The 24,413-nt window shown below is 39.6% G+C and overlaps 1 protein-coding gene across 1 annotated transcript in view; it reads right to left on the bottom strand.

Moving 5' to 3' along the window:
* Positions 1 to 247: 247 nt before the first annotated feature.
* The window catches only part of LMNB1 (lamin B1), a 62,009-nt gene continuing 37,843 nt past the window's right edge, over positions 248 to 24,413 (bottom strand). Inside the window, exons 6-11 of the mRNA XM_032264224.1 lie at positions 20,514 to 20,734; positions 17,974 to 18,199; positions 16,586 to 16,690; positions 12,657 to 12,776; positions 4,579 to 4,686; positions 248 to 1,052 (exon numbers count right to left, since the gene is read on the bottom strand). Coding sequence (XP_032120115.1) covers positions 1,011 to 1,052; positions 4,579 to 4,686; positions 12,657 to 12,776; positions 16,586 to 16,690; positions 17,974 to 18,199; positions 20,514 to 20,734 — 822 coding nt within the window. The 3' untranslated portion in view covers positions 248 to 1,010. The remainder of the gene's footprint in view (positions 1,053 to 4,578; positions 4,687 to 12,656; positions 12,777 to 16,585; positions 16,691 to 17,973; positions 18,200 to 20,513; positions 20,735 to 24,413) is intronic.

Below are 24,413 nucleotides of genomic sequence, written 5' to 3' on the forward strand. Positions count from 1 at the left end.
GTAACAAAGCATTAGGCATGATGTCTGGCTTAAAAACATTAGTTACTATTATTGCTTTTATTACTGTTATTAATGACAACTAAATACTGAAGACCCCAAAATAGCTTGTTCATCTTCCTCAACTGGCAAAGCCTTAAAAAAAAATCCAGTTCAAATAAGCCAAATTATATTTTTATCAAAAGCAAAACTGAAACAATACTTTTCTCCCCTCAAAATGTTTTTAAAGGGTTAAAAAGGACAGTAGAGATCAATATTAAAAGAGGTTTTTTATTTGTTAATGTCACATAAGAAATTTAAGCAAGTTACACTATCTTAAAAAACACAATGAATGCATTTTAATAGAGAAACCCTTCCCTCCCTCCGCCTCCCTCTCCCCGCCCCCTCATGAATTAAGAACCTAAGAGAAGAAGTAACCATAAAACCAAGTTTTGCGGAATCCATCGTCCAGAGTGCTTACATGGTGATTAGGTTAATATTGCCTTCTTACAAAATTTCTTTTCTATTTAAAAAAAATTGTAAGCTTGATTGCTTATTACAAAAAAATTCAGTACAAAAGTTCAATATATTGAAAAATGTTTTCCCCCTCCCTCACAGCACCATTATATATAGCAGAGAATAATGAAGAGCAGATTGCTTGTCTAGATGCAGCAATCTTCAAATTATACCGAGACACACAGTGGTTTATTTACCCTCCCCTCCTCTTAAGAACTTTAAAAAAAGAAAAAAACACGCATACAAAAAAAAGTCAAAAAATTTGAGGGACCCCTTCCAAACAGTACAGTTAAATTCAGTGTCAATAATTCACATCTTGCAACAAAGTGTGTATGGACATGATTTCTCTTACAAAACTTTCAGAGTCAAAAAGGAAATTAAGGCCATCAGATTTGCAGCTTTAAAATTCACATAAAGGAAATATAAAAATATTCTGTGCTTCTGAGAAGGCTCTGCACTGTATAAAGGTTAAGGATTACCATACTTCTTAATTTTGAGGAAGACAGTTGATGAAAATTTTACATAATTGCACAGCTTCTATTGGATGCTCTTGGGGTTCCCTGATGAGGAAAACAAAGAAAAATTAATACTAAGAAAGAAAATCACAATATTCTAAAATAAGATGAAAACTTTTAACTACAGGGATACTACAAAACCGTATTACCTAACTTCAAACGAGCCCTGTATTATCTCTCATCTTTTGTAATCTTTTTTTTTCTCTTTTTTTGTTTGTTTAAGACAGAGTCTCACTCTGTTGCCCAGGCTAGAGTGCAATGGTGCGATCTTGGTTCACTACAACCTCCAACTCCTGGGTTCATGCGATTCCCATGCCTCAGCCTCCTCAGTAGCTGAGACTACAGGAGTGCATCACACCACACCCAGCTAATTTTTGTATTTTTAGTAGAGGCGGGGTTTCACCATGTTAGCCAGGGTGGTCTCGAACTCCTGGCCTCAAGTGATCCACCCGCCTTGTCCTCCCCAAAGTGCTGGGATTACAGGCATGAGCCACCGTGTCTGGCCTCTAACCTTCTTTTACGGACTTCTTTCTAGACTACCCCCAACAAATTCCAGAACAGTAATTGTCAACTCTGGCTACACATTCGGATCCTGAAAAGTTTAAAAAAAAAAATTCTGATCTAGGTCCCTTGATCAATCCAAATGAGAATTTCTCATTTTACTGGGAAATGATATCTATCTATATATAATTTTAACATAATTTTAATATGCAGCTCAATTTGAAAACCATTGTTCAGTAACTTCCTTTGATAACTTAGGAAACAGGAGATCAGTGGATCAGCTTTAACAGCCACATGGGAGAATAAGGCTTGCTAGATCCTGAACTTACACATCCCAAGCCATCTGTACTGGATTTATCCTCCAAGGCGAAGTCAACATGGTTCCTCTATCCATTTCTTTATCACCCATTAATTTTGTAAAACCTCACAATATGACTTGTGACTCACCACTGATTGAACTAAAACTGGTTTTTTGAAGGTCACCAAAATACTTCTAATCAATTCAAAAGGCTATTGGATTCATCCTCAAATATGAAGTTCAAATACCTGTTCTGCCCTTCCATCTTCCCTTTTATGAACCTTGGTATCATTATTTTCTGTGATAAAAACCTCATCTTTATTTTTTTTCCTTCTTTCACCCTCAGGTTTAGTCACTAAGCCTTAATAAATCTCCTCAGTGTCTCTAGAATCGCCCCTCTAGAGTTAGACCCTCTGATTCAGCTTGGCTAGAGTTATTTGTTTTATTTTCAGACGGACTTTTGCTCTTGCTGCCCAGGATGGAGTACAATGGTGCGATCTCAGCTCACCACAACCTCTGCCTCCCCAGTTCAAGTGATTCTCCTGCCTCAGCCTCCTGAATAGCTGGGATTACAGGCATGTACCACCATGCACAGTTAATTTTGTATTTTTAATAGAGATGGGGTTTCTCCATGTTGGTCAGGCTGGTCTCAAACTCCTGACCTCGGGGGATCTGCCTACATCGGCCTCCCAAAGTGCTGGGATTACAGGCGTGAGCCGCCGCGCCCCGCAGCCAGTGATATTTTTTAAAATGCAGTCTTAATTTCTCCTTTGTTCCAAATTGTACAGATATATGCCTAAGCATTCCACACTATGCCAGTTTAATTCCAATCTTTCAACTTCATTTATCTCTCACATAAACCCTACAAAATAACTGGATGAATGGACTTTGGTGCGTTAAGTCTTGATGCATCCTCTGTACTGAGCTAAAGATCACTATGAATTCTTTGTCATTCCTCCCCACAAGTGGAGACTATTTAACCTCCACCTTGAATCTGGGCCGGCCTCGTGACTTTGACTAAGAGAATGCTATAGAAGGGACAAGGGGCCCAATCTTTAAGAAAGATTGGTACTTTCCACTTACTCTGTTAGACAATTGCCATGTTGTAAAGAAGCTTTGGCTAAACTCTTAAATCACAGAAATCCATACAGAAAGAGACCTAAAGGATAATCCAGACCAGACCAACCTCTGAGCTGAACGCAGCCTGCATGATTGAGTTCAGTCTGCAGCACATGGGAAACACTGCCCAGCTGAGACCAGTCAGGCCACAGAATTATGGCAAGTAAGAAATTGCTGTTTTAAGCTGTTATGCTTTGGGGTGGTCTGTTGGTGAAGAAACAGATGACTGGAACATCCTCAGAACACCATCATCTGCCTTCTCTCCAATACCTAAATAATTATCCATCCTTCAAATTAGTGGACAAGCATCATCTCCCAGAGTTCTTCTCAACTACTCTGCTGGCCTGGAGCACTTCCTCTAGCGTCTGACATGCTGTAACTCATGCTGAGCCACTTGTCTTGCGCCTTGAGGTATCTCTTACATAGTTATTTCACTTCTAAGTAATTACAATGTTTCCCATTTAAGCACAGAAAATGGAACTTGTGCTTGTTTCTTGTAAGTTAAGTGTAGCGTATGTGTTTTAAAATATTCCTCCAAAATAAACGTTTGAGAAGGCATCGAGGAAAAAATTCATGCTACTTCATGCAACCCACCTCAAGTGGTTCTCAACCCTGGGGGCTAAATACATGAGAGAGTGTTTATTTAGACCAGGACTAGGGCTAAATGAAGGAAAGCAGACTTAAGATCATACATCTGGAGCCATGGAGACAAAGTCTTATCAGGATAAGGGTAGAGACTTTGATAAATGATTAGACTCAAACAGCTTGAGAATATAAACTAAAGGCTCATTAGTTATTAATAATTCCAACTTAATTATAACTAAAACCAAATTTGGATTGTTTATTTCAAGGGCTCTCAAAAGCCCAACCATCAGCTAAAAGCTATCTTGCAATTAGATAATGATTAGAAACTTAATATAGCAAGACTTTTGTTTCACTTTGAAGTTGAATACTACTTTTGTTTTTTAAAAGTTTATATGCAGGTGCTTGCTCTAATTTAGTGATCTAAACTTTTAGTCACAGAACCCTACAGAGTAAATAAGTTTTAGGGCATAAAATCCAATCCATAGACATGTTTCACTGTAACACATAACATACATTAGAAAACAAAAGACAGGCCGGACGCGGTGGCTCACGTCTGTAATCCCAGCACTTTGGGAGGCTGAGGCGGGTGGATCACAAGGTCAAGAGATCGAGACCATTCTGGTCAACATGGTGAAACCCCGTCTCTACTAAAAATACAAAAATTAGCTGGGCATGGTGGTGCGTGCCTGTAATCCCAGCTGCTCAGGAGGCTGAGGCAGGAGAATTGCCTGAACCCAGGAGGCGGAGGTTGCGGTGAGCCGAGATCGCGCCATTGCACTCCAGCCTGGGTAACAAGAGCAAAACTCCGTATCAAAAAAAAAAAAAAAAAAAAAAAGAAAACAAAAGACAAAACTAAAATCTGGTAAAATGAGAAAAATGTATCAACATATTCTTCCAGTACCCTAAAGTATCACACCTTGAATACCCCTTTGGGGAATACAAACCCCACTTGTTAAATCACTGCTCTGGTTCATCAAGCGATAGGGGAAAACCCAACCACACTCTTAGTCTTCATGTACTTCTGTTAATAAAATTTAAAATAAATATATTAAATTAATAAAGTAATACCTGCTGGTGGAAAAGTTCTTCCTCAACAACCACTCCAGCTGCCTCTTCCTCCTCCTCCTCTTCTTCAGGTATGGTTGTTTTAAAGACTGTACTTCTTTGAGCAACCTCCTAAAAACAATAGTAGTTTACTTTTAAATTAAAAAACACTTAAAATCACCAAGTGCATGGGAGAGGGACCTTTTCACTGCTTAAGAGACAGCTTTTCTGCTTATTATTACTACTATTACTCTTTTTTTTTTTTTTTGGAGACAGAGTCTTGCTCTGTTGCCCAGGCTGGAGTACAGTGGAGTGATCTCGACTCACTGCAACCTTCACTTCCCAGGTTCAAATGATTCCTGTGGCTCAGCCACCCCAGTAGCAGGGATTACAGGCATGCGCCAACACGTGTGGCTATTTTTTTTTCTATTTTTAGTAGAGATGGGGTTTTGCCACATTGGCCAGGCTGGTCTTGAATGCCTGGCCTCAAGTGATCCACCCACCTCATCCTCCCAAAGTGCTGGGATTACAGACATGAGCCTCTGCACCCGGCCTCTGTTTATTATTTTTAAAAGGGTGGGGCGGGGGCAGCAGTATATCAGTAACTATTTTGTTATTGAACTGAAATTTCTACATAATTAGTAGCAGTTCTTGTACCTTCTATATTCCCTGCAGGGGAGGAAGTGCTATCCAATTTGAAATACCTGCTGAGAAGTTCCCACTGCTTTTTATCCTATTCTGTTATTAAGAATTCTGCAAATTATTTGGCATACTAAATTCTTTATAAAACTCAACATGAATTCAGCTTGAAGATCTTAGCTCCTGGCAAGGAGAAGGTGTTAAATAAATGCTGAATAAAATAAAGCTGGAAGCCAGCTGTGATCTCAGGGACCATCGGCAACAGGACCACCTGAGTGAGAAGAAAGGACAAGCTCCTTTCATTGCCTTTCAGAAACTGACACCTCTTGAACGAAACAAAATCAAGAGAGATGAACACGATACACTATTTACCAATAACATACTAGTGAGGTTCCAATGTACTCTGTACAGAAATAAGTCTCCTATCATTCGCTAAAGGTATGACAGAAAGCAACTACTTCCATTTACTACTAAAAAGCTTAAATACAGATTACTTTCCTGTGGAAAATGCTGACATGGCACAAATGCAGCAGTGTTTTTGCTTAAGCACAAGGCTAACCTGATGATCTGGCAGCAAGCAAATGAGGGTGTCTGTCCTCGAGAGTGCTGCAGAGCATATAATTTTATTCTGTACCCTGTCCTAAGGTCACTCAAGAAAGAGAATGCTACAGGGGAAGACACTAATATTACTTCAGTAAAAGCTTATCTAATGTATACCAGCTAGTTTACAAAGGCAGAGAAAGAAAACCAAAGCCCAGTGTCACAGAAATGAGACTTCCATTTGAAATATGCTCAAGAATGTGTTTTGTAAATAAATCAAGGTGGTGGAACAGTACTTTGTGGGATTTTTTATTACTGTTTCTAGACCAAGGGAGATGGACCATTCTGAGTCTCTCAATTAGCCAGTAACTTCAATGCTGTGAAAATGGTCTATCTTTACAAACAGAAATAGCCATTTCACAAACATCGGTGTTTTAACCAAATTAGTAATAATTTAAAAATGTGATTCCTTAGATCAACCATCATTAAAAATATCAACTAGGAGACAGCAGCATATAAAGCAAAAAATAAATTCTTAAACAACTTTGAGAGTACCCAGCTTTTCTCAACTCATCTTCAAATAAGGAAAGAGTCAAACAAAATATTCCATAACAAAATTACCACATTCCAGCTTCTAGAAGTTAGTGGCAGAGTATGTATCCCATGTGCAAACGCTGGCTCTTAAGGCTCATGATGTGACTTAAGATATTAGCCTCAATGAGAACCTAGGAAAACAGCAACTTGCCCATCTTCATTATTATGAATTACCTTAACATATTTACTTTAAATGTAACCCTACTGTTAGGCACTTTTCATTTGAAAACATGTAAAAATCAATTAATCTAATACAGAAAGCCTGTATGAAAAATAAGTGAGCTAATGTCTAAAAATCTAGGTAGAAAAATAACAAACAATAATTTAGAACCAAAAAGTTGTTGGGAGGCTTATATCCAGGAAACTGTTATTAGTCAAGATGCTGCTAAATGAATGTTTCCCCCTAGTGTCCTGAAAGGTCCACATAAATGATCTTACATGACAAGCTTTACTCTGTCTATAAAATGTAATATTGGTCTGCCCCTGCTCAGAGCCTTTGGCCACATGAAGGCCACTGATCTGTGCAGTGGTGCCCAGAGCCAGGTGCACCTGCTGATGCTGCTCATCCATTCACAGCTCTGCGCTCAGTTGTATAATGTTGGAAGCCTGACATTGGCCATAGCAGGAGTATTTATACCACAGAAATCGGCAAATGCTACAAAGCAGGGTGATTTTATATGGACAAGAGATGATTGTTTATATTTTATATATTATAACTCTACCTATGTAAGTAACCATTTGCATATACAAAAGTTTCCATTATAACTATATTCTGAAAAGTTTGGAAGTACTGCTTTATTTTTTCTTTCTCTCATAGGAAAATATCTTTTTTTTTTTTTTTTTGCCATGGTGACATTTGCTGTTTTTAACCACCCAGTGCCCCTTCCCTCCTAAGAGCCCCCAGGTTTTCCTGGGTACCCGCCCTCCATGAAGCACAGGAGCCCATCACGATGTGGCTGCTAAGTCCACACTCTTGACTCCAGAAACTGGTTTAGAGATGGGCCCTGATCTAGTGAGAGTGAAGCCTAGATGGGGCCTCACAGGGAATGAAGTTTAGCTTACCTCCGTAATTCAAACACAGAATATTAGATTATTTGATGGGCTGGACTGTCCTTATTTTTTAAGAGAGTTTCACTCTTGTTGCCCAGGCTGGAGTGCAATAGTGTGATCTTGGCTCACAGCAACCTCCACTTCCCGGGTTCAAGTGATTCTCCTACCTCAGCCTCCCTAGTAGCTGGGATTACAGGCATGTACCACCGCGCCCAGCTAATTTTTTGCATTTTTAGTAGAGACAGGTTTATCCATGTTGGTCAGGTTGGTCTCGAACTCCCGACCTCAGGTGATCCGCCCACCCCAGCCTCCCAAAGTGCTAGGATTACAGGTGCAAGCCACCGTGCCCTGCAGACTGTCTATTCTTTTAACAAACTTCTACTGCCTTCTGCTTGGTAAGCTGTTCTGAGAGAGTTCCGTAAGAAATGAGGAGGAAAAACAGTAATGAATACAGGCCTTATTTCATTAGACAGTTACTTTTGGCATGTATTCATTTAATTCTGTTAAGACCATGTTTATTTGTCAGTAGTATCAGATCACATTAGCAAAAAATCTATAAACTCCACCATAAAGACCACTTTTTTGAAAGATCACCTTCCCACAAAAGGCAAAGAGAAAAGACGTACCTCTGGGAGCAGCTGGCAGCTATCCTGTGTCCCCGAGGGAGGCAACCAGAAGAGAGACAACAGACAGATCCCCGAGGACATGCTGTGAGCCATTGGATCAGGTTCACTATTTAAATTTTTTATTATGTGAGCCCAAAAAAAATGTCCATTATTTATAGCCAGTTTAATTGGATTTTCTGACATTTCTAATGCCCCAGCAAGAAGAAAAAATAGATTAAAAAAAACAAGGCTGACTAAGCCAGTTACCTACAATCTTACTACAAAGTGATCTTTATGGCAGGTATGGTTTATAGATTGTTGCTTATCTGGTCCCTACTACAAATATGGTCTTACCAAATTAAATGAATAAATGCCAAAAGTAACTGTCTAATGAAATATGAACTATATTCACAACACTTTCTCTCCTCATTTCTGACAGAACTTATTTAAAACAGAGCCTTGCAAGCAGAAGGTAGAAGTTTGTTAAAAGAATGGATCAACTAACCAATCAAATAATAAATCTGATATTCAATTCTTGAGTTATGAAGTGGAGCTAAGCTTCAGTTAGCTTTACTAATACGTCATCAGTAATACTAGTAACACTGTCTCAACATGCATCCGATGTCATAATATCTGCTACTTTGTTCATGTCACTGTATCTATTGTGTGGACATTTAAACCTATTGCTGCAGTCCAAATAGCCTCCTATAACATTGTTTCTAACTTGGAACACACTTGCACACAGAAAAAGAAAGAGACATTTCTTTTTCAGACATTTCCAATTTCAAATAGCAGGGTGGGCACGGAACTAATAGTAGGAAGCTTAAGAGTTGCAGTTAATTCCAGCACCAGGTGGCAGCACCTACAGCAGCTGGACAGGATTCCGAAGTGCTGAAGGCAAGAAGTGAGCAAGGGCTTCAGCACAGAAAAGCCGGCATTCCGAAGCCTGTGCATTATTGAAGGTACTTGTAAATACCCGCTACCCTGAGAAACTAGAAGGTGTTTGGAGGTAAATTCCCCAGATGCACCCAAAAATCTCACACAACTTTCAGAGGTCGACAGTGACAGAAAATCAAGTGCCATTTCATTTTCAGTCTCAGTCTGAAATCAAAGGCACTCATTATTCAGCAATCAATTCCTTAGGGAAAGCATTTTAAACAACAGATGTTTACAGTGAGGGATGGAGGGGAAGATGGTCAGAAACAGAACTTTTTATGCAGGCACCTCAGACTCCTATAATGAATGCTGCTATTGTTTGATTTCTCTGAACGTTAAGTCACGGTCCATGTGTGATTTAAAAAAAAAAACAAAAACAAAAACAAAAAAAACGCATCCAGTAAATGTTTCCTGAATTCCTGTTATGTGCCAGGCATGATGCCAGGATCTACCAGAACAGGTCCTTGCCCTCAATGTGCTTCCTCTAGTGAGTGAGAACAACCTGACAGGCAGGTTAGAGACCTGCCCCTGGCACTACGGGAGCCAATAAAGAACCCCTAAAGGGATGCTGTGATTTGACCCTCTGATCACTCCATCTTTTGCAGACACTTTCCTCCTCTGGCCTTCCTGACACAACACACCATTTTCCCCTGACTTCACTGGCTGCATCTTCCACCTTCTTTGCTCTTATTCCTAATGTCAGTATTTTTTAGGGTTCGATTCTGGACCCTCTTCTGACAAACATTACTCAGCAAGTCCTGTAAATTACTTACTTACTTACTTCATTTATCTAAAACAGAGTCTCACTCTGTCGCCCAGGCTGGAGTGCAGTGATGCAATCTCGGCTCACTGCAACCTGAGCCTCTAGGATTCAAGCCATTCTCCTGCCTTAGCCTTCTGAGTAGCTGGGAATACAGGTACATGCCACCATGCCTGGCCAATTTTTCTGTTTTTAGTAGAGACAGGGTTTCACCATGTTGGCCAGGCTGGTCTCAAACTCCTGCCCTCGGTCTCCCAAAGTGCTGCGATTATGGGCATCAGCGACCACGCCCAGCCAGTCCTGTAACTTTAAATATCACCTAGGTGATAAGTACTCCCAAATATCTCTAGCCTGGGCACGGTTCAAATAAATATTCCAGTAGGCTTCTAGGAATCTCTACTTGGGTATCCAACTGGCATTGCAAACTTAATATGGCAAGAAAAAGTCTATTGATTACTTTTCCAACCCTTCTCTCCAGAAAGCCTGTTGTTCCTCCTGCAATTTCCTCAGTAAATGGCACCAGGACCAACACGCTACCGAAACAAACTAGAAGTCAACTTAATTCACATCTCTCATCCCTCACATTTCACCTGATTAGTACTTGCTATCAGATCTACTTCTAAAACATCTCTTCCATTGGTTTTCTTCTCTTCTACCCACAGAACCACCTCTGTCTAAGCTACTCTCCTCAGTTGCTTTATCTCTGCCTGGTTTTGACCCCCTATAATCCATACGGCAGCATGATTTCTTTCTTCACTCTGCTCCTCTTAGCATGTCACTCCCCTAAAATCCCTCCAGTAGCCTCCCATTTGCGCTCACAATATGATCTATACTTCTCCCCAGAATCTTTGCAATCTCACCCTGCTAACCGAGTCTCCCTCTCCCTTTCTCAGTGTTTGTTAGCCACAGTGGCCTCCTTTCCTTCAAAACACAGAGGGATTGCCTGCCTTAGGACCTTTGTACTTGCTGTGTCCTCTAACTGGGAATACTTTTTCTGTCCTCTCAATGGCTGGCTCTTTCTCACCTTTCAGGTTAATACTCAGGAGTCACCTTGTCAAGGCCAACTTCCCTGACCACCCCCACCCTATCCTCTCCTTGGTAACTCTTTATGATACCACAGGGGTTTTTTTCATCATTTTGTTTTTGAGATGGAGTTTTGCTCTTGTTGCCAAGGCTAAAGGGCATGATCTTGGCTCACTGCAACCTCAGCCTCCTGAGTTCAAGTGATTCTTTTGCCTTAGCCTCCCAAGTAGCTGGGATGTACCCCCACGCCTGGCTAATTTTTGTGTTTTTAGTAGAGACGAGGATTCACCATGTTGGCCAGGCTGGTCTCGAAATCCTAACTTCAGGTGATCTACCCACCTTGGCCTCCCAAAGTGCTGAGATTACAGGCGTGAGCCACTGCACCAGGCCTGATATCACAGTTTATCTCTTAGTTACATTTATCAGAAAGCCACTTTATCTTATTCCCTGGCTTGCTTACTCTCCTTAGAATATGGGTTCTGTGACGCCAGAACCCATGTGTGGCTTTTTTACTGCTTATTCCTAACACAAAGTGGCTGGCACACAGCAGATGCTCAGGATTTTCTACATAAATGAATAACCCTGAACTTGTAAATGTGGCTAGCTTCCCTACCAGGTTTGCCAGCCTAACATTCCTCCTTATATCTCCTTTCAGCACCACTCAGACTGAAATGCATATCCAGTCATGTTGTAAGGTACAAAACAGTGGAGGCTGCCAGCCTGGAAGCTGGGTGAAATGGTCAGAACCAGCAAGCATGTCAGAACAAGGAATAACCAATGGCTTCCTTGCAAGCTAACTTACAGCTCTCATGGTAGACAAAGGATGGAAAAGCAGTATTACAACTAAAAGGAAAACGAGAAGTACAAACCATTCTGAACTCCCAACACAAGTTCATGTTTGTGGCAATTGCAACAAAGAAGGAACTCAAATTCTAAACAGAGGTTCAGTGATGTTTTCTACAGCACCTGGGTAAGGTGATTCACGAGGGAAAGACAAGGAGGAAGCCATGCTTTGCTACCTTCAAAGAACACTTTAGCTACTTTATTAGGAAGTAGTATTTCTAAGACTGGTATTGGTGGGAACATATGCAGTGTCTTTACATGGCAGTGGGGAGGTAAGGTACTTTGACAAGAATTCTAAGACTGACACACTGAAAACATATACTATAAGCAGGTGTAAAGTCCACAATCTTTAAACTCAGTTTCATGAACATTCTGAGAGCTAATAATGAGGTCAATAATGTAAGAATTTACTAGATAAATGTACTATGCCAGATACTATTCCAAACATTTCCCAAGGATTGTCTCATTCTTTGATTATCTCACGGATACTGTTTCATTAATATCCTTTTTTTTTTTTTTTTTGAGACTGAGTCTCATTCTGTTGCCAGGCTGGATTACAGTGGAGTGATCTCGGCTCACTGCCACCTCAGCTCACTGCAACCTCCATCTCTCAGGTTCCAGTGATTCTCCTGCCTCAGCCTCCCAAGTAGCTGGGACTACAGGCATGTGTCACTACGCATGGCTAATTTTTGTATTTTTAGGAGAGACGGGGTTTCACCATGTTGGTCAGGTTGGTCTCTATCTCTTAACCTCATGATCCACCTGCCTCGGCCTCCCAAAGTACTGGGATTACAGGCGTGACCCACCACGTCCAGCCCATTTTTAAATGAGAAATCTAACAGAGGTGAAATAACTTGCCCAAAATTACAAAGCTAGTGTGCAGTGAAAACAGAAACTGGACACAATCTGTACTGAAGCCTGTGTTAATAACCAGTACTCTATAATACACTCCTATTTATTCGTAAAATTTTAAAAAAAGCTTCAGTTCAATTTTTAGCAGTTTTGGTCTGTTTAAGCAATCAGTTATTGCACATTTCAATCTGATCTTGATTATACTTGCAACTTCAAGTGAAATTAACATTGTGGTGGTGGGCCTGATAAACTAGCCATACCTCTCCCTGAGAATTTTTCAATATAACCTTCACATCTTCACCAGTGCCCCAGGAGTTCTGGTTCTTCCAGATGAGGTCAGTGGGGGGGCTGGCTGTGACACCAGCGTTTGCAGCCCAAATCTGTAAAAAAACAAAGGACGTCAGTACACCCAGAACCCAGCTGTCCCACATGCCAATAACAGCAATACGATGAGACTCAAACACTTGATTCTAAAAGTCTAAGAAATATGCCCAGCTACAGAGTTCTATACATAGCTGTGTGGCCAGAAGAACTCACAGAGCTTCTCATGGCACCAGCTTCCCCATCTGATAAGTGAAGATGATGATACACAAAGCCCTGAAGTGAAACTGCCTACACTCACATACTAGTTCCTTTACACACCAGCTGACCCTGAGCAAGTTACCTTCCGTCATCCATAAAACAGTATAGAAATGACACCTTTAACGGGTGGGACTGTTGAAAAGAGCAAGTGATTACCCACATACAGTGGCTGCCTAACTCAGTGAATGGTAGCCTCAGCATTCCATTATTCTACGGGTTTTATGGGCCATCCTTCCATGTTAGAGCCTTCTGTGACCCCCCTCTAATAATGTCCTCCAGTTGCCTACAGATAGAACTAAAGAGACCTTCTGCAGCAGACAGCCTATTAGAATAATCTTATGGAAACTGGTATGTCTCCAAACAGAGAAAAGGTCACAATACCCTAGAGTATCTGAGGCTGCATTCCAAAAAACAATGCTTGAAATGGATAAATCACACACTGTTCAAGGGAAAATATAATTGCTATTGAAATAGGCCAAACAAAGAAATAATTATATTTTCCTTTTCATGGGCAAGAAAATTCTTTTTATATATCTACTGGCAAAAGACAATGAGCAGAGTGAAGAAAACTTGGCAGTCAGAAAGCCTAGGTTTGAATTCTGGACAAATCGCTACACCTCTAGGAACCTCAATGCCTTTAGCTACAGGGATACTACTAGCCCTGATTTTTTTAGAAAGGTCATTTAAAATCAAATAGAAAGAGAAAAGTTTGTAATCCATAAATTGTTATACAAATAAAAGATTTTATGGCTAGGCATAGTGGCTCACGCATGTAATCCCAGCACTCTGGGTGGCCAAGATGGGCAGATTATCCGAGGTCAAGAGTTTGTTCAAGACCAGCCTGACCAACATGGTGAAGCCGTCTCTACTAAAAATACAAAATTAGCCAGGCATGGTGGCACATGCCTGTAATCCCAGCTACTCAGGAGGCTGAGGCAGGAGAATCACTTGAACCTGGGAGGCAGAGGTTGCAGTGAGCAGAGATCATGCCACTGCATACCAGCATGGGCAACAAAAGTGAAACTCTGCCTTAAAAAAAAAAAAAAAGCTTTATGACTACAAAAGGAAAGCTAAAGATGGCAAAGACAAGTATATTTGTTTTGTTTGTTTTTTTATTGAGACAGAGTTTTGCTCTCATTGCCCCAGCTGGAGTGCAATGGTGTGATCTTGGCTCACTGCAACCTCTGCCTCCAAGTTCAAGCAATTCTCCTGCCTCACTCTCCTGAGTAGTTGAGATTACAGGCATCCACCATCACACCTGGCTAATTTTTTATTTTTAGTAGAGATGAAGTTTCTCCATGTTGGTCAGGCTGCTTTTGAACTCTCGATTTCAGGTGATCCACCCTCAGCCTCCCAAAGTGCTGGGACTACAGGTGTGAGCCACCACAACCGGCCAATAAGTATATTTCAAAATGGGGGCCGGGTGTAGTGGCTCCAGCCTGTAATCCCAGCACTTTGGGAGGCCAAGGTGGGTGGATCACTTGAGCTAGGGAGTTTAATTAAAACCAGCCTGGGGAATATGGTGAAACCCCAACTCTATCAAAAAAAAAAAAGGGGGGGGGGGGGGGGGTTGTGAGAAAAAAAACGAGAAAAATCTATGAATTACTGATTTGGAGAAAGTCTTTACTTTTTAGATGTTCACCTGGAGCATTCAGATCTTTCATCAGCATTACAAATGGAAAGGAGCACAAGGTATTAATTGGGATGAAACTAAAAAAAGGAACTGGATCTGGTCCAACATTTAGATTATGTGGAACGTTGGTGTTTTCCTAATTTTAAGCACTATTTCTCACTAACCTATACGTAATCATATAGCTGATTTAGTGTTAATAATAATCATCATAAAATGTCAGTATCCTTGCTGGCTAATTTAACCTAAAAATTAGTAAGTCCTATAGCCATGTCATTCAATATGGCAGCAAAATGTGGCTTCTGAGCACTTAAAATGTGGCTAGTCTGAAATAAATGTGCTGTGAGGATAAAATACACACTAGATTTTGAAGACTTAGCTAAAATAAAGAATGTAAAACTATCTAACTTTTTAGACTAATTACATGGTAAAGCAATATTTTGGATATACTGGGTTTAATAAAATATAGTTCTAAAATTCATGTCTTTCTCTTTTACTTCATTTTAATGTGGCTATAAGAAAATTTAAAATAACACATGTGGTTCTCATATTTCTATTCTAGAGTTTTAAATTGATCTTTGCTTTTGCCTCTGCAATTTTACAGAAAGATCACTTATCACTACCATGTTCCAAAGAGCTGCTTATCACATTTAATGCCAGTTACTGAAGAAAAAAATAATCACATTATTTTATATGATAATTCAGTTCTCCACTAGACCTCTAGAATCCATCTATTTAGTCCCTGAGGTAGTATAGTATACCCAGTAGAGAAATGCAGATGATTGGCATAAGGCTTCCATATTACTTTAGAGGTAGAGAGCATACTCAATTCTGAATACTTTGACCTAAAACGTCAGATTCTTTTTACCACATTATACAGCTTCCATAAGACATATAATAGGATTGAGCAATTTTCTCTCACTAATAGTAATTACTAAAGAGAAGAAAGGATATTGTAGTTAGGATAGTTGATCCATTTTTACCCATTATTACCAAATTAGCATCTGATATTTTCACAATGTGGCATCATGCTCTCTAAATATACCTTTTTAAAGGGAAGTTTGAGCCTTTGATCTTCAACAGTAAGGTTTGTATCAACATAAAATTATAAACACATTTAAAAGACACGTTTAGTATTTTTTAAAGAAGAATCTATAAAAGGAAAGAGACAGTCACCTCTATATTCTTTTAGGATGAAAAGAGTGACTGTTGACATCTATATCAAAGTTAGCATATTCTACTGTTTGCTAAATCTACCTACTAAGTAAAAGCAAAAGAATCTACTCAATAAAACATATTTCTCTAAAAAGCTAATAGTATTTCAGTAACTATTAAAAATGTAGTATTTCAGAACACACCAATAGAGAGCCATTTAGAAATCAAGACTCAAAATGTCACTTAGTCTTTCTCTGAATCTAGAACCTTAGATATTATGCAAAAACTGCACAAACACTCTTGCTAAAATATGACATTTCAAAGCAGTGATCATTTATGAGGGTGCCTATAATCCAAAGACTTTTGTTCAAAACCTAATTTCTTACCCCAACCCCAAAGATAGCGAAGGGTGAAGTGGGGCCTGGATACCCAAATACTACCCCAGATGATTCTGAAGCTCACCCAAGGCTGGAGATTGCAGTTTTAGGCATACGTTAATGCACATATATTAATGTTATATTCTTAACAGATTTTTATGCCAAGCAGTGTCTCCTGAATGACACTGGACTAAGCATCAGTCAGGTTATAGCTTTTATATCTACTGGAATAGACAAGATAAAAATAATTCAAAGGTCAAGTCTTCACTACTCTCAATAAGACACAATTTAAAAAATCTTTTATAGCACTTGTAATATCCTAATAATACAAAAAGTGCTTTAATGGCAATTTCTAAAATGCTTCTCTTTCAGCCAAAAAACTTTTTGAGTTACTTTGTTAGTTAACAAAATGAAGTTAAATTAAATGATGACTAGATGAACTTACTGTAACAGTTTGGCCTGCCTTCAGCACGTATCTTGAGGTATATTTGTAACTGACTGATGTGTCTCCAATTTTTCTAATCATCTCCCAGCCTCCCATTGGTTGGTCCTATACACAGAAGACAGGGGTAGTATTACTTCAAAGATACAGAAGTTGTGGAATAATCAAATAAATTAATCCATACAGACAGTTAAAACTAAGATGGCTTTATGGCCATCTTCCCATGTTTCAGGTTTTCCTACTATAAAAAGAAAACATGATTTTGTCATTCAGTAAAACAGTAACTTCAACAATGAGTTAATTAGTAAGGTACTTAACTTTAAAGAGGGCAGAACTGGAAGGAAAGGGTATAAACCAAATTAAATGGTCAAATTCACTGCTAGATAAGGTGGGTCTTTTAAATTTACATTATTATCTAGCTGTCATAATCACAATTTTAAACATCAAGTACTGGATTACTTCAAGCTTTTAAAATACACATGCATAAGCTTAGAAACAGAAAAAAATCTGTCATTTTCCTTCTGCATCTGTCCCACTTCTGTCCGCATTCAACTCTCTTACATGAAAACATAAGGGGCTCAAAAAAAAAAAAAAAAAAAGGGGGGGGGGGTCAATGTGGCTGGGCACAGTGGCTCACGCCTGTAATCCCAGCACTTTGGAAGGCCAAGGTGGGTGGATCACCTGAGGTCAGGAGTTGGAGACCAGCCTGGCCAACATGGCCAAACGCTGTGTAAAAATATAAAAATTAGCCGGACACAATGGCTCATGCCTGTAGTCCCAGCATTTCTTGAGAGGCCGAGACAGGCAGATCACGAGGTCAGGAGATCAAGGCCATCCTGGCTAACATGCTGAAACCCTGTCTCTACTAAAAATTCAAAAAATTAGCTGGGCATGGTGGTGAGCGCCTGTAGTCCCAGCTTGCACACACCTGTAATCCCAGTTACTCAAGAGGCTGAGGCAGGAGAATTACTTGAGCCGGAAGGTAGAGGTTGCAGAGCCAAGATTAAGCCACTGCACACCAATCTGGAGTCATTAAGTTAATAAATGAAAAAATATCCACCATTTTCATCCAATTGCTCTAACTTCTTCACAAATCTGGCTAGGGCAGAGAATAATAATACTAATTTATCCTCAGAAAAACCACTACAATAAAAGGAACATGCTTTTCAAAAAAGCCCTGGCTCTCTAGAGAAGAGTTAATGTTTAAACTACTAAGGGCACCACCTCCTCCTCCTCCTTTTATTTTATGAATTTAAGTAAAAAGAATATAAATCCTTATTCCATGAAGACTTAATGAATCCAAACAAAAACTAAGGAGCTTTCACAATTGCAAGATAGCCTGGAAATCTGTAAAGCCTTGCTAGAAAAAAAATGGGTCTATTTTTTTTTACCTGTTCGGAAGTGTTCTTCAAGCGGATAAATTTCCCATCAACATCAATTTCTTCAATGCAAACATTCCCAGTGGCTGAGGCGGAATGAGAGATGCTAACACTGCTACTCGCCTCTGATTCTTCCACATCAACCCTCTTCCGCTTTCCTCTAGTCGTACGTACACTGCGACTTGAGGATGCTCGGGATACTGTCACACGGGAAGAAGGGCTTGGAGAGAGCTTCAATCTATATAGGAAAAATAAAACAATTTATTTTTAAAACACATATGCCCTTCTTGCCTTTAAAAAAAAAAGGGGGGAGAGGGCTGAACATGGTGGCTCATGCCTGTAATCTCACAGCACTTTGGGAGGCCAAGGCAGGTAGACTGCTTGAGGTCAGTTAATTCAAGACCAGTCTGACCAACATGGTGAAACCCCATCTCTACTAAAAATAAAAAAAATTAGCTGGGCATGGTGGCAGGCGCCTGTAATACCAGTTACATGGGAGGCTGAGGCAAGAGAACTGCTTGAACCCCAGAGGCAGAGATTGCAGTAAGCCAAGATCGCACCACTGCACTCTAATCTGGGTGACTCTATCTCAAAAAACAAAACAAAACAACAAAAACAAGGCCAGGCACAATGGCTCACAACTGTAATCCCAACACTTTGGGAGGCTGAGACAGGCAGATCACTTAATCAAGACCAGCCTGGGCAATGCAACAAAACCTTGCCTCTACAAAAAATACAAAAATTAGCCAGGCATGGTGGCTCACACCTGTGGTCGCAGCTACTTGGGAAGCTGAGATAGAAAGACAGCTTGAGCCCAGGAGGCTAAAGTTGCAGTGAGCCAAGATTGTGCCAGTGCCCTCCAGCCTGGGTGACAGCAAGGCCCTGTCTCAAATAATAATAATAATAATATCCCAATGAATTTCTAAAGCAAAATATTACTTACAATCTGTTAGCCAAAGCCAAAGTTTACCTTAAATAAGGTAAACTTTTTATAAGAAGACACCCATCATCATTTTTCTTCAAAAAAAAAAAAAAAAATCTGAATGTCTTCTCTAGGGATAAAAGTAATATAACCATAATGCAGGAAGTCTAATAAACAGGTGTAGAAGAAGGTCATCTGATCCACCACCACCCACCACAGCCACTGTTACAGTTAGTGTACTATTTTCTTTTTTTTTTTTTTGTTTTTTTGAGACGGAGTTTCGCTCTCGTTACCCAGGCTGGAGTGCAATGGCGCGATCTCGGCTCACCGCAACCTCCGCCTCCTGGGTTCAGGCAATTCTCCTGCCCCAGCCTCCTGAGTCACTGGGATTACAGGCACGCGCCACCATGCCCAGCTAATTTTTTGTATTTTTAGTAGAGACGGGGTTTCACCATGTTGACCAGGACGGTCTCGATCTCTTGACCTCGTGATCCACCCGCCTCGGCCTCCCATAGTGCTGGGATTACAGGCTTGAGCCACCGTGCCCAGCCAGTGTACTATTTTCTCTTTGCATACCTGTATTTTCTTGTGATCGCAATGGACATAATATTGCCTGACTTTTATTCTAAATCAAGCACTTTCCTTTTGGAACTCTTTGTTTTTCTGAAATAGAGTTTCACTCTTGTCCATCCCACAGTGCAGTGGCAATCTTGGCTCACTGCAACCTCTGCCTCCCAGTTCCAAGAGATTCTCCTACCTCAGCCTCCAGAGTAGCTGGGATTACAGGCATGCATGGCCACGCCTGGCTAATTTTGTATTTTTAGTAGAGACAGGCTTTCTCCATATTGGTCAGGCTGGTCTTGAACTCTCGACCTCAGGTGATCCACTCACCTTGGCCTCCCAAAGTGCTGGGATTCCAGGCATGAACCACTCACTCACTGCACCTGGCTCTTTTGAAACTCTTTTCTGAAAACAGGTATCGAAAAGATTTATACATTGACCAGATTTAAAATACATGTAAAGCCAGCTGGGTGTGGTGGCTCATGTCTTGTCATCCCAATACTTTGGGTGGCCGAGGGCGTGAATCATTTGAAGTCAGGAGTTCGAGACCAGCCTGGCCAACATGGTAAAACCTCATCTCTACTAAAAATACAAAATTAGCTGGGTGTCGTGGCACACACCTGTAATCCCAGATACTTGGGAGGCTGAGGCAGGAAAATTGCTTGAACCCAGGAGGCAGAGGCTGCAGTGAGCCAAGATCACACCACTGCACTCTAGCCTGGGCAACAGGGTCAGACGCTGTCTCAAAAAAATAAAATATATGTAGGGTCTCTTTCAGCCAATTTGGTATTTCCAAATCACAAAAACATTTAAAATCTCAAAGAACTATTCCACCCTGACGCAGTTCAGCATTTAAAGTAATAATAAAAAACTAAGAGTACTTGAGCAACACTTTGTCTGTTAAGGTAAAAATATTATCTATGACTACCTCTATACCTAGATGTTAGAAGAAATGACCGAAAAAATAATTAAAGTTCTTTTAAAAATGCTGCTATTTATTTTTCTTTAAATAAAAAGGGTGAGGGGCAAAAAGTGGACCATAAGATAGGGTGAGGCTTAAGTTCCTTACCTCTCTTCTTCGCCCTCTAAGAGTTTCCTGTAAGCACTGATTTCCATGTCCAGGGCTAACTTTACATCAAGAAGCTGTTCATAGTCATTCAGCTGTTGCTGCATCTGATCTCTTATTTCTGCCATCTCTCTCTCTTTGTCTGTCAGCATGCGACGAGAGTTGTCTTTTTCTTTAGCAAGCAAGTCCTCTAATTCTTGAATCCTTTCCAAACATGCTCTAGACTTAAGATACAAGGAAACACATTTACTTTCTAGGAACATTCCAACATTAGCACCAGGCAGCTATTTTAAACCATGTCCTAGACTGGAAAACAAGTACAACCCTATGGAATCTCTAACTCACTAGAACTGAAGAGATTTTAAGAAATTAAAACCCAAAATTCCTCAAATACAAAACACAGACCTCAGGAAAGTTTTGGCTAATAAAAGAATCAAAGATATATTCCCCAAATGTAAGTTCTGTAAATATACGTATATTGTTTTCTGTACTTAGCCAAAAAAATTTTAAGCTGTGGTTTTGGTAAAAGTCAAGTCTGACTCCCTTACAAAGCCTTTACTTCCAAAAGTATAAATTAAATAAAGAACTTAAAAAGATATAAACACTGACTGACAAAATAAACCTAAGAGTAGGTAAAAGTGTGTTTTAGCAGACTGCTGAGGAATATTCAGAAACCAAGGCAAAGGGACTCTGGTTACCATGTGGAAGGTACTACCTAATGTTCCTTTAGGATTGGTGGGCTATCTCCTGTTCAGTTAGCACACAAAGGCCATACAATATAGGGCTGGGTGATAACGTTTCACAGTAAACATAAAAACTATATATTTGGCATTAAAAAATTTAAAAATCACACATCCTACACCAGAAAGTTCATCTTAGAAACCTTGTGGCTCATGGGGTAATTATTCTTCTGTGTTTCTCCATGACAGAATTCATCTCAGTAGCCTCAGAAAGTGACAATCAACTCAAAAAGACTGATGGATAGCTTAGGCCTCAGAATCATAAGTACCCGCAACAATGCAGGAGAGGAAGGACATCTAATGTGCAAAAACTAAATTTGGAAGGCTAGAGATAAAAAGGAACTACCCAATACATAAAAACTATACTTTTGCTGGTTAAATTTACTTCTCACAGTAGTATAGGTTCAAAATTTTGAAATTGCTTTAACATATACTTGGGCTGAATCAATAAGTAAATGGATGATAAATACTAGGTTTCTTACTCTCAAGAGAAAAGTCATAGATATGTCAGAGAGGACACCAAATATGAATCCTGTGGTACTGGATTCAAGTCAGAGACATCTGTATGAATTCATGTTTACCTTAATATAAACACAAATGATCAGACAGAAAAACAGTTATAAATATGTGTGTACACTTGGGTTAGCATACCTAAAATACTACCTACTTTTACTGGTGAGAGGGCTGAGAAGCAGTGACAACCCAGGACCAGTGAGCACACTCAGTGACCAGATCTTAATTTCTATATACCATTCTCCAATAACAAGAACCAGGGCTCCTTGGAGAAATGGATAATTCTAGGACTTGGGCAGGGAAAACGCAAGATGGGCCTACAGCATGTTATAGTACCAGAAAGCAACAAAGTGCTCAAAAAGCAATGGGACACAGTGCCCAACCTGACAGAACTCCCAACGGCCAAAGGTGAAACGATCCAAGCCAAAAATGTAAATACTGCAGTATTAACTTACAACCCAAAGTATAAATGCCCATAAGTCCATACTGACACAAACAAACAAATAAACAAACAAGGAATGGTCAAATCTTTACAAAAGAATACCATTTGATAAATGTAGATCTCCCCACAGAATGTGGTGCTTAAGATCCTGTCCTTCACCCTTGAGGGTGGGCTGAACTTAGTGACCTGCTTCCCATGAACAGTGTATGAAAAGGGAACAGTGTATGTAGTAGTGCTGTTGACAGTGGAGAAACATGGCAAACGCTATCTTAAACCAAGCACCACCAGTGATGTCATATGGATATCACCTATGTGCAATCCCAGATACGATGTGACAAAACGGGCACCTAAAACCCCAAATCCCAGTCTAATCATGTGAAAAGCACCAGAGAAATCCAAATTGGGGGACAGTCTATATAGGATACCTGAAAAATCCTACGCAAGACTCAAGCTCATAAAAAACAAGGAAAGCCCAAGAAAATGTCACAGACCAGGGGAGGCATGTGGCACCTGGAACAGAAAGAGGATAATAGAAAAACTGGTGAAATCCAAAGTCTGGAGTCTAGTTCACAGTAATATATCAATGTCAGTTTCTTACTTTTGAAAAATACGCTATGGTAACATAAGGATGCTAACAACAGGGGAAACTGGGTGAAGGAAAAACAGAACTGTCTATACTACTTTGCCAACTTTTCTGTAAATCTAAAATTATGCCAAAATAACAAGGTTATTTAAAAAATAATCAGGAGTCACTCTGAACCTATTCGGGGGTAGAGGGGGTGCCTGGTTCACATGCAAACAAAAAAATATATTTTTAAAGAAAAAAATGACAATCAATTAATTAAATTACAGAGTAGTATATGACTTGACATACTATTTAGACAGGCACTCCTCTTAAGACGGGTATTACGAAGGTAATCCCTGAACCTCAGAGAACTTGCATTTAACTGCATTTGCAAATATGATGCTATAAATGGAGAAATCCATTTCCCCCCTACCATGTTTTTTGTATATCAGAGGTAGCAGAACAAACGAGCAAAAACGAGAGCTGACGAGAGATACAAACTACCCAAGATTCACAGATAACCTAAGCCCAGATTTATAAACCCAATAATGTCTCTGACTGCCTTCGATGTTGCAGAGCTGTTTAAGGGGAAGTCAAAATCTAGGTAAGAAGTGTTAAAGTTACTCTGAATCATTCTGTATTTTAAATAGAAATATTTAAATTCTATTTTCAGTCACTGCACTTACACTTGTGTAGTGAAATATAAGGAACACAGTATGAGAAGTTAGACCTAGATTCTCCTTTCTAATTCTGCCATTAACTACCTATGAGACTATAAGCAAGCTGTAATTAACCTCACTAAACCAGTTTCCACATAAGGAAAATGAAGAGATCTAACTAACTAGATTATCTCTCAGATATTGCCTCTAACCCTAAATTTTATGACTTCTGATGATCTTAGGTTTTTTTAATTTTTTTACAGTATGTAATGTAATTGTACTGGTTTATTAAGGTCTAGCTGCAACAAAAGTCTCCAGAATCTAGGTGTCAGAAAAACAAAAGTTAGAGGTGTTTTTAAGTACCATGCTATACTCTTCTCTAAGGCAAGCAAGCACTAACTGGCCCCAAGTCAAAAATCTAGAAATGCTATAAACGATGTAAAATCTCTAATTCCAAAACATAACACTGCTACCATCTATATATTATTTAAATATATCTTCTAAAATCAGTATTTTAAATGCCATGTCAATTTTAAGTGAAATTTAAGAAGTACTTCACCAACCTGAGTTATTTAACCGAAAGGAAATTCTTATGGCCCAATAGGCAGCATGATGAAACTGATATGACTCAGCAACAAACACTATTAAGATATACAATAGGGAAATATTCAAAGAAATAACATTTTTCTTTTTGATGATTTTTCTAAGGCTAAAATTTATCAACTAATAAAAATATTCCTCAAAATATACTGTTTACCATAAAGTCTGTTACCAATAATGAATGGAGGAAAAGATTCACCCACAGACAGAGAAATTAAAAACTGCTTTGGCTAAAGGGAAATGCTCTTCTTCTATTTACTAATGAATTAGCTCCTGGAAACCCCCAGTTCCCTTTCTAACATTACTTAAAAACCACTAAGTTAAGGTCAATAAAAAAAATTGCAGCCAGGCGCGGTGGCTCACAGCTGTAATCCCAGCACTTTG

This window comes from Sapajus apella, unplaced genomic scaffold (genome assembly GCF_009761245.1).
Source record: "Sapajus apella isolate SASKATOON/1434 unplaced genomic scaffold, GSC_monkey_1.0 scaffold1, whole genome shotgun sequence".
NCBI classification, from domain to species: Eukaryota; Metazoa; Chordata; class Mammalia; order Primates; family Cebidae; genus Sapajus; species Sapajus apella.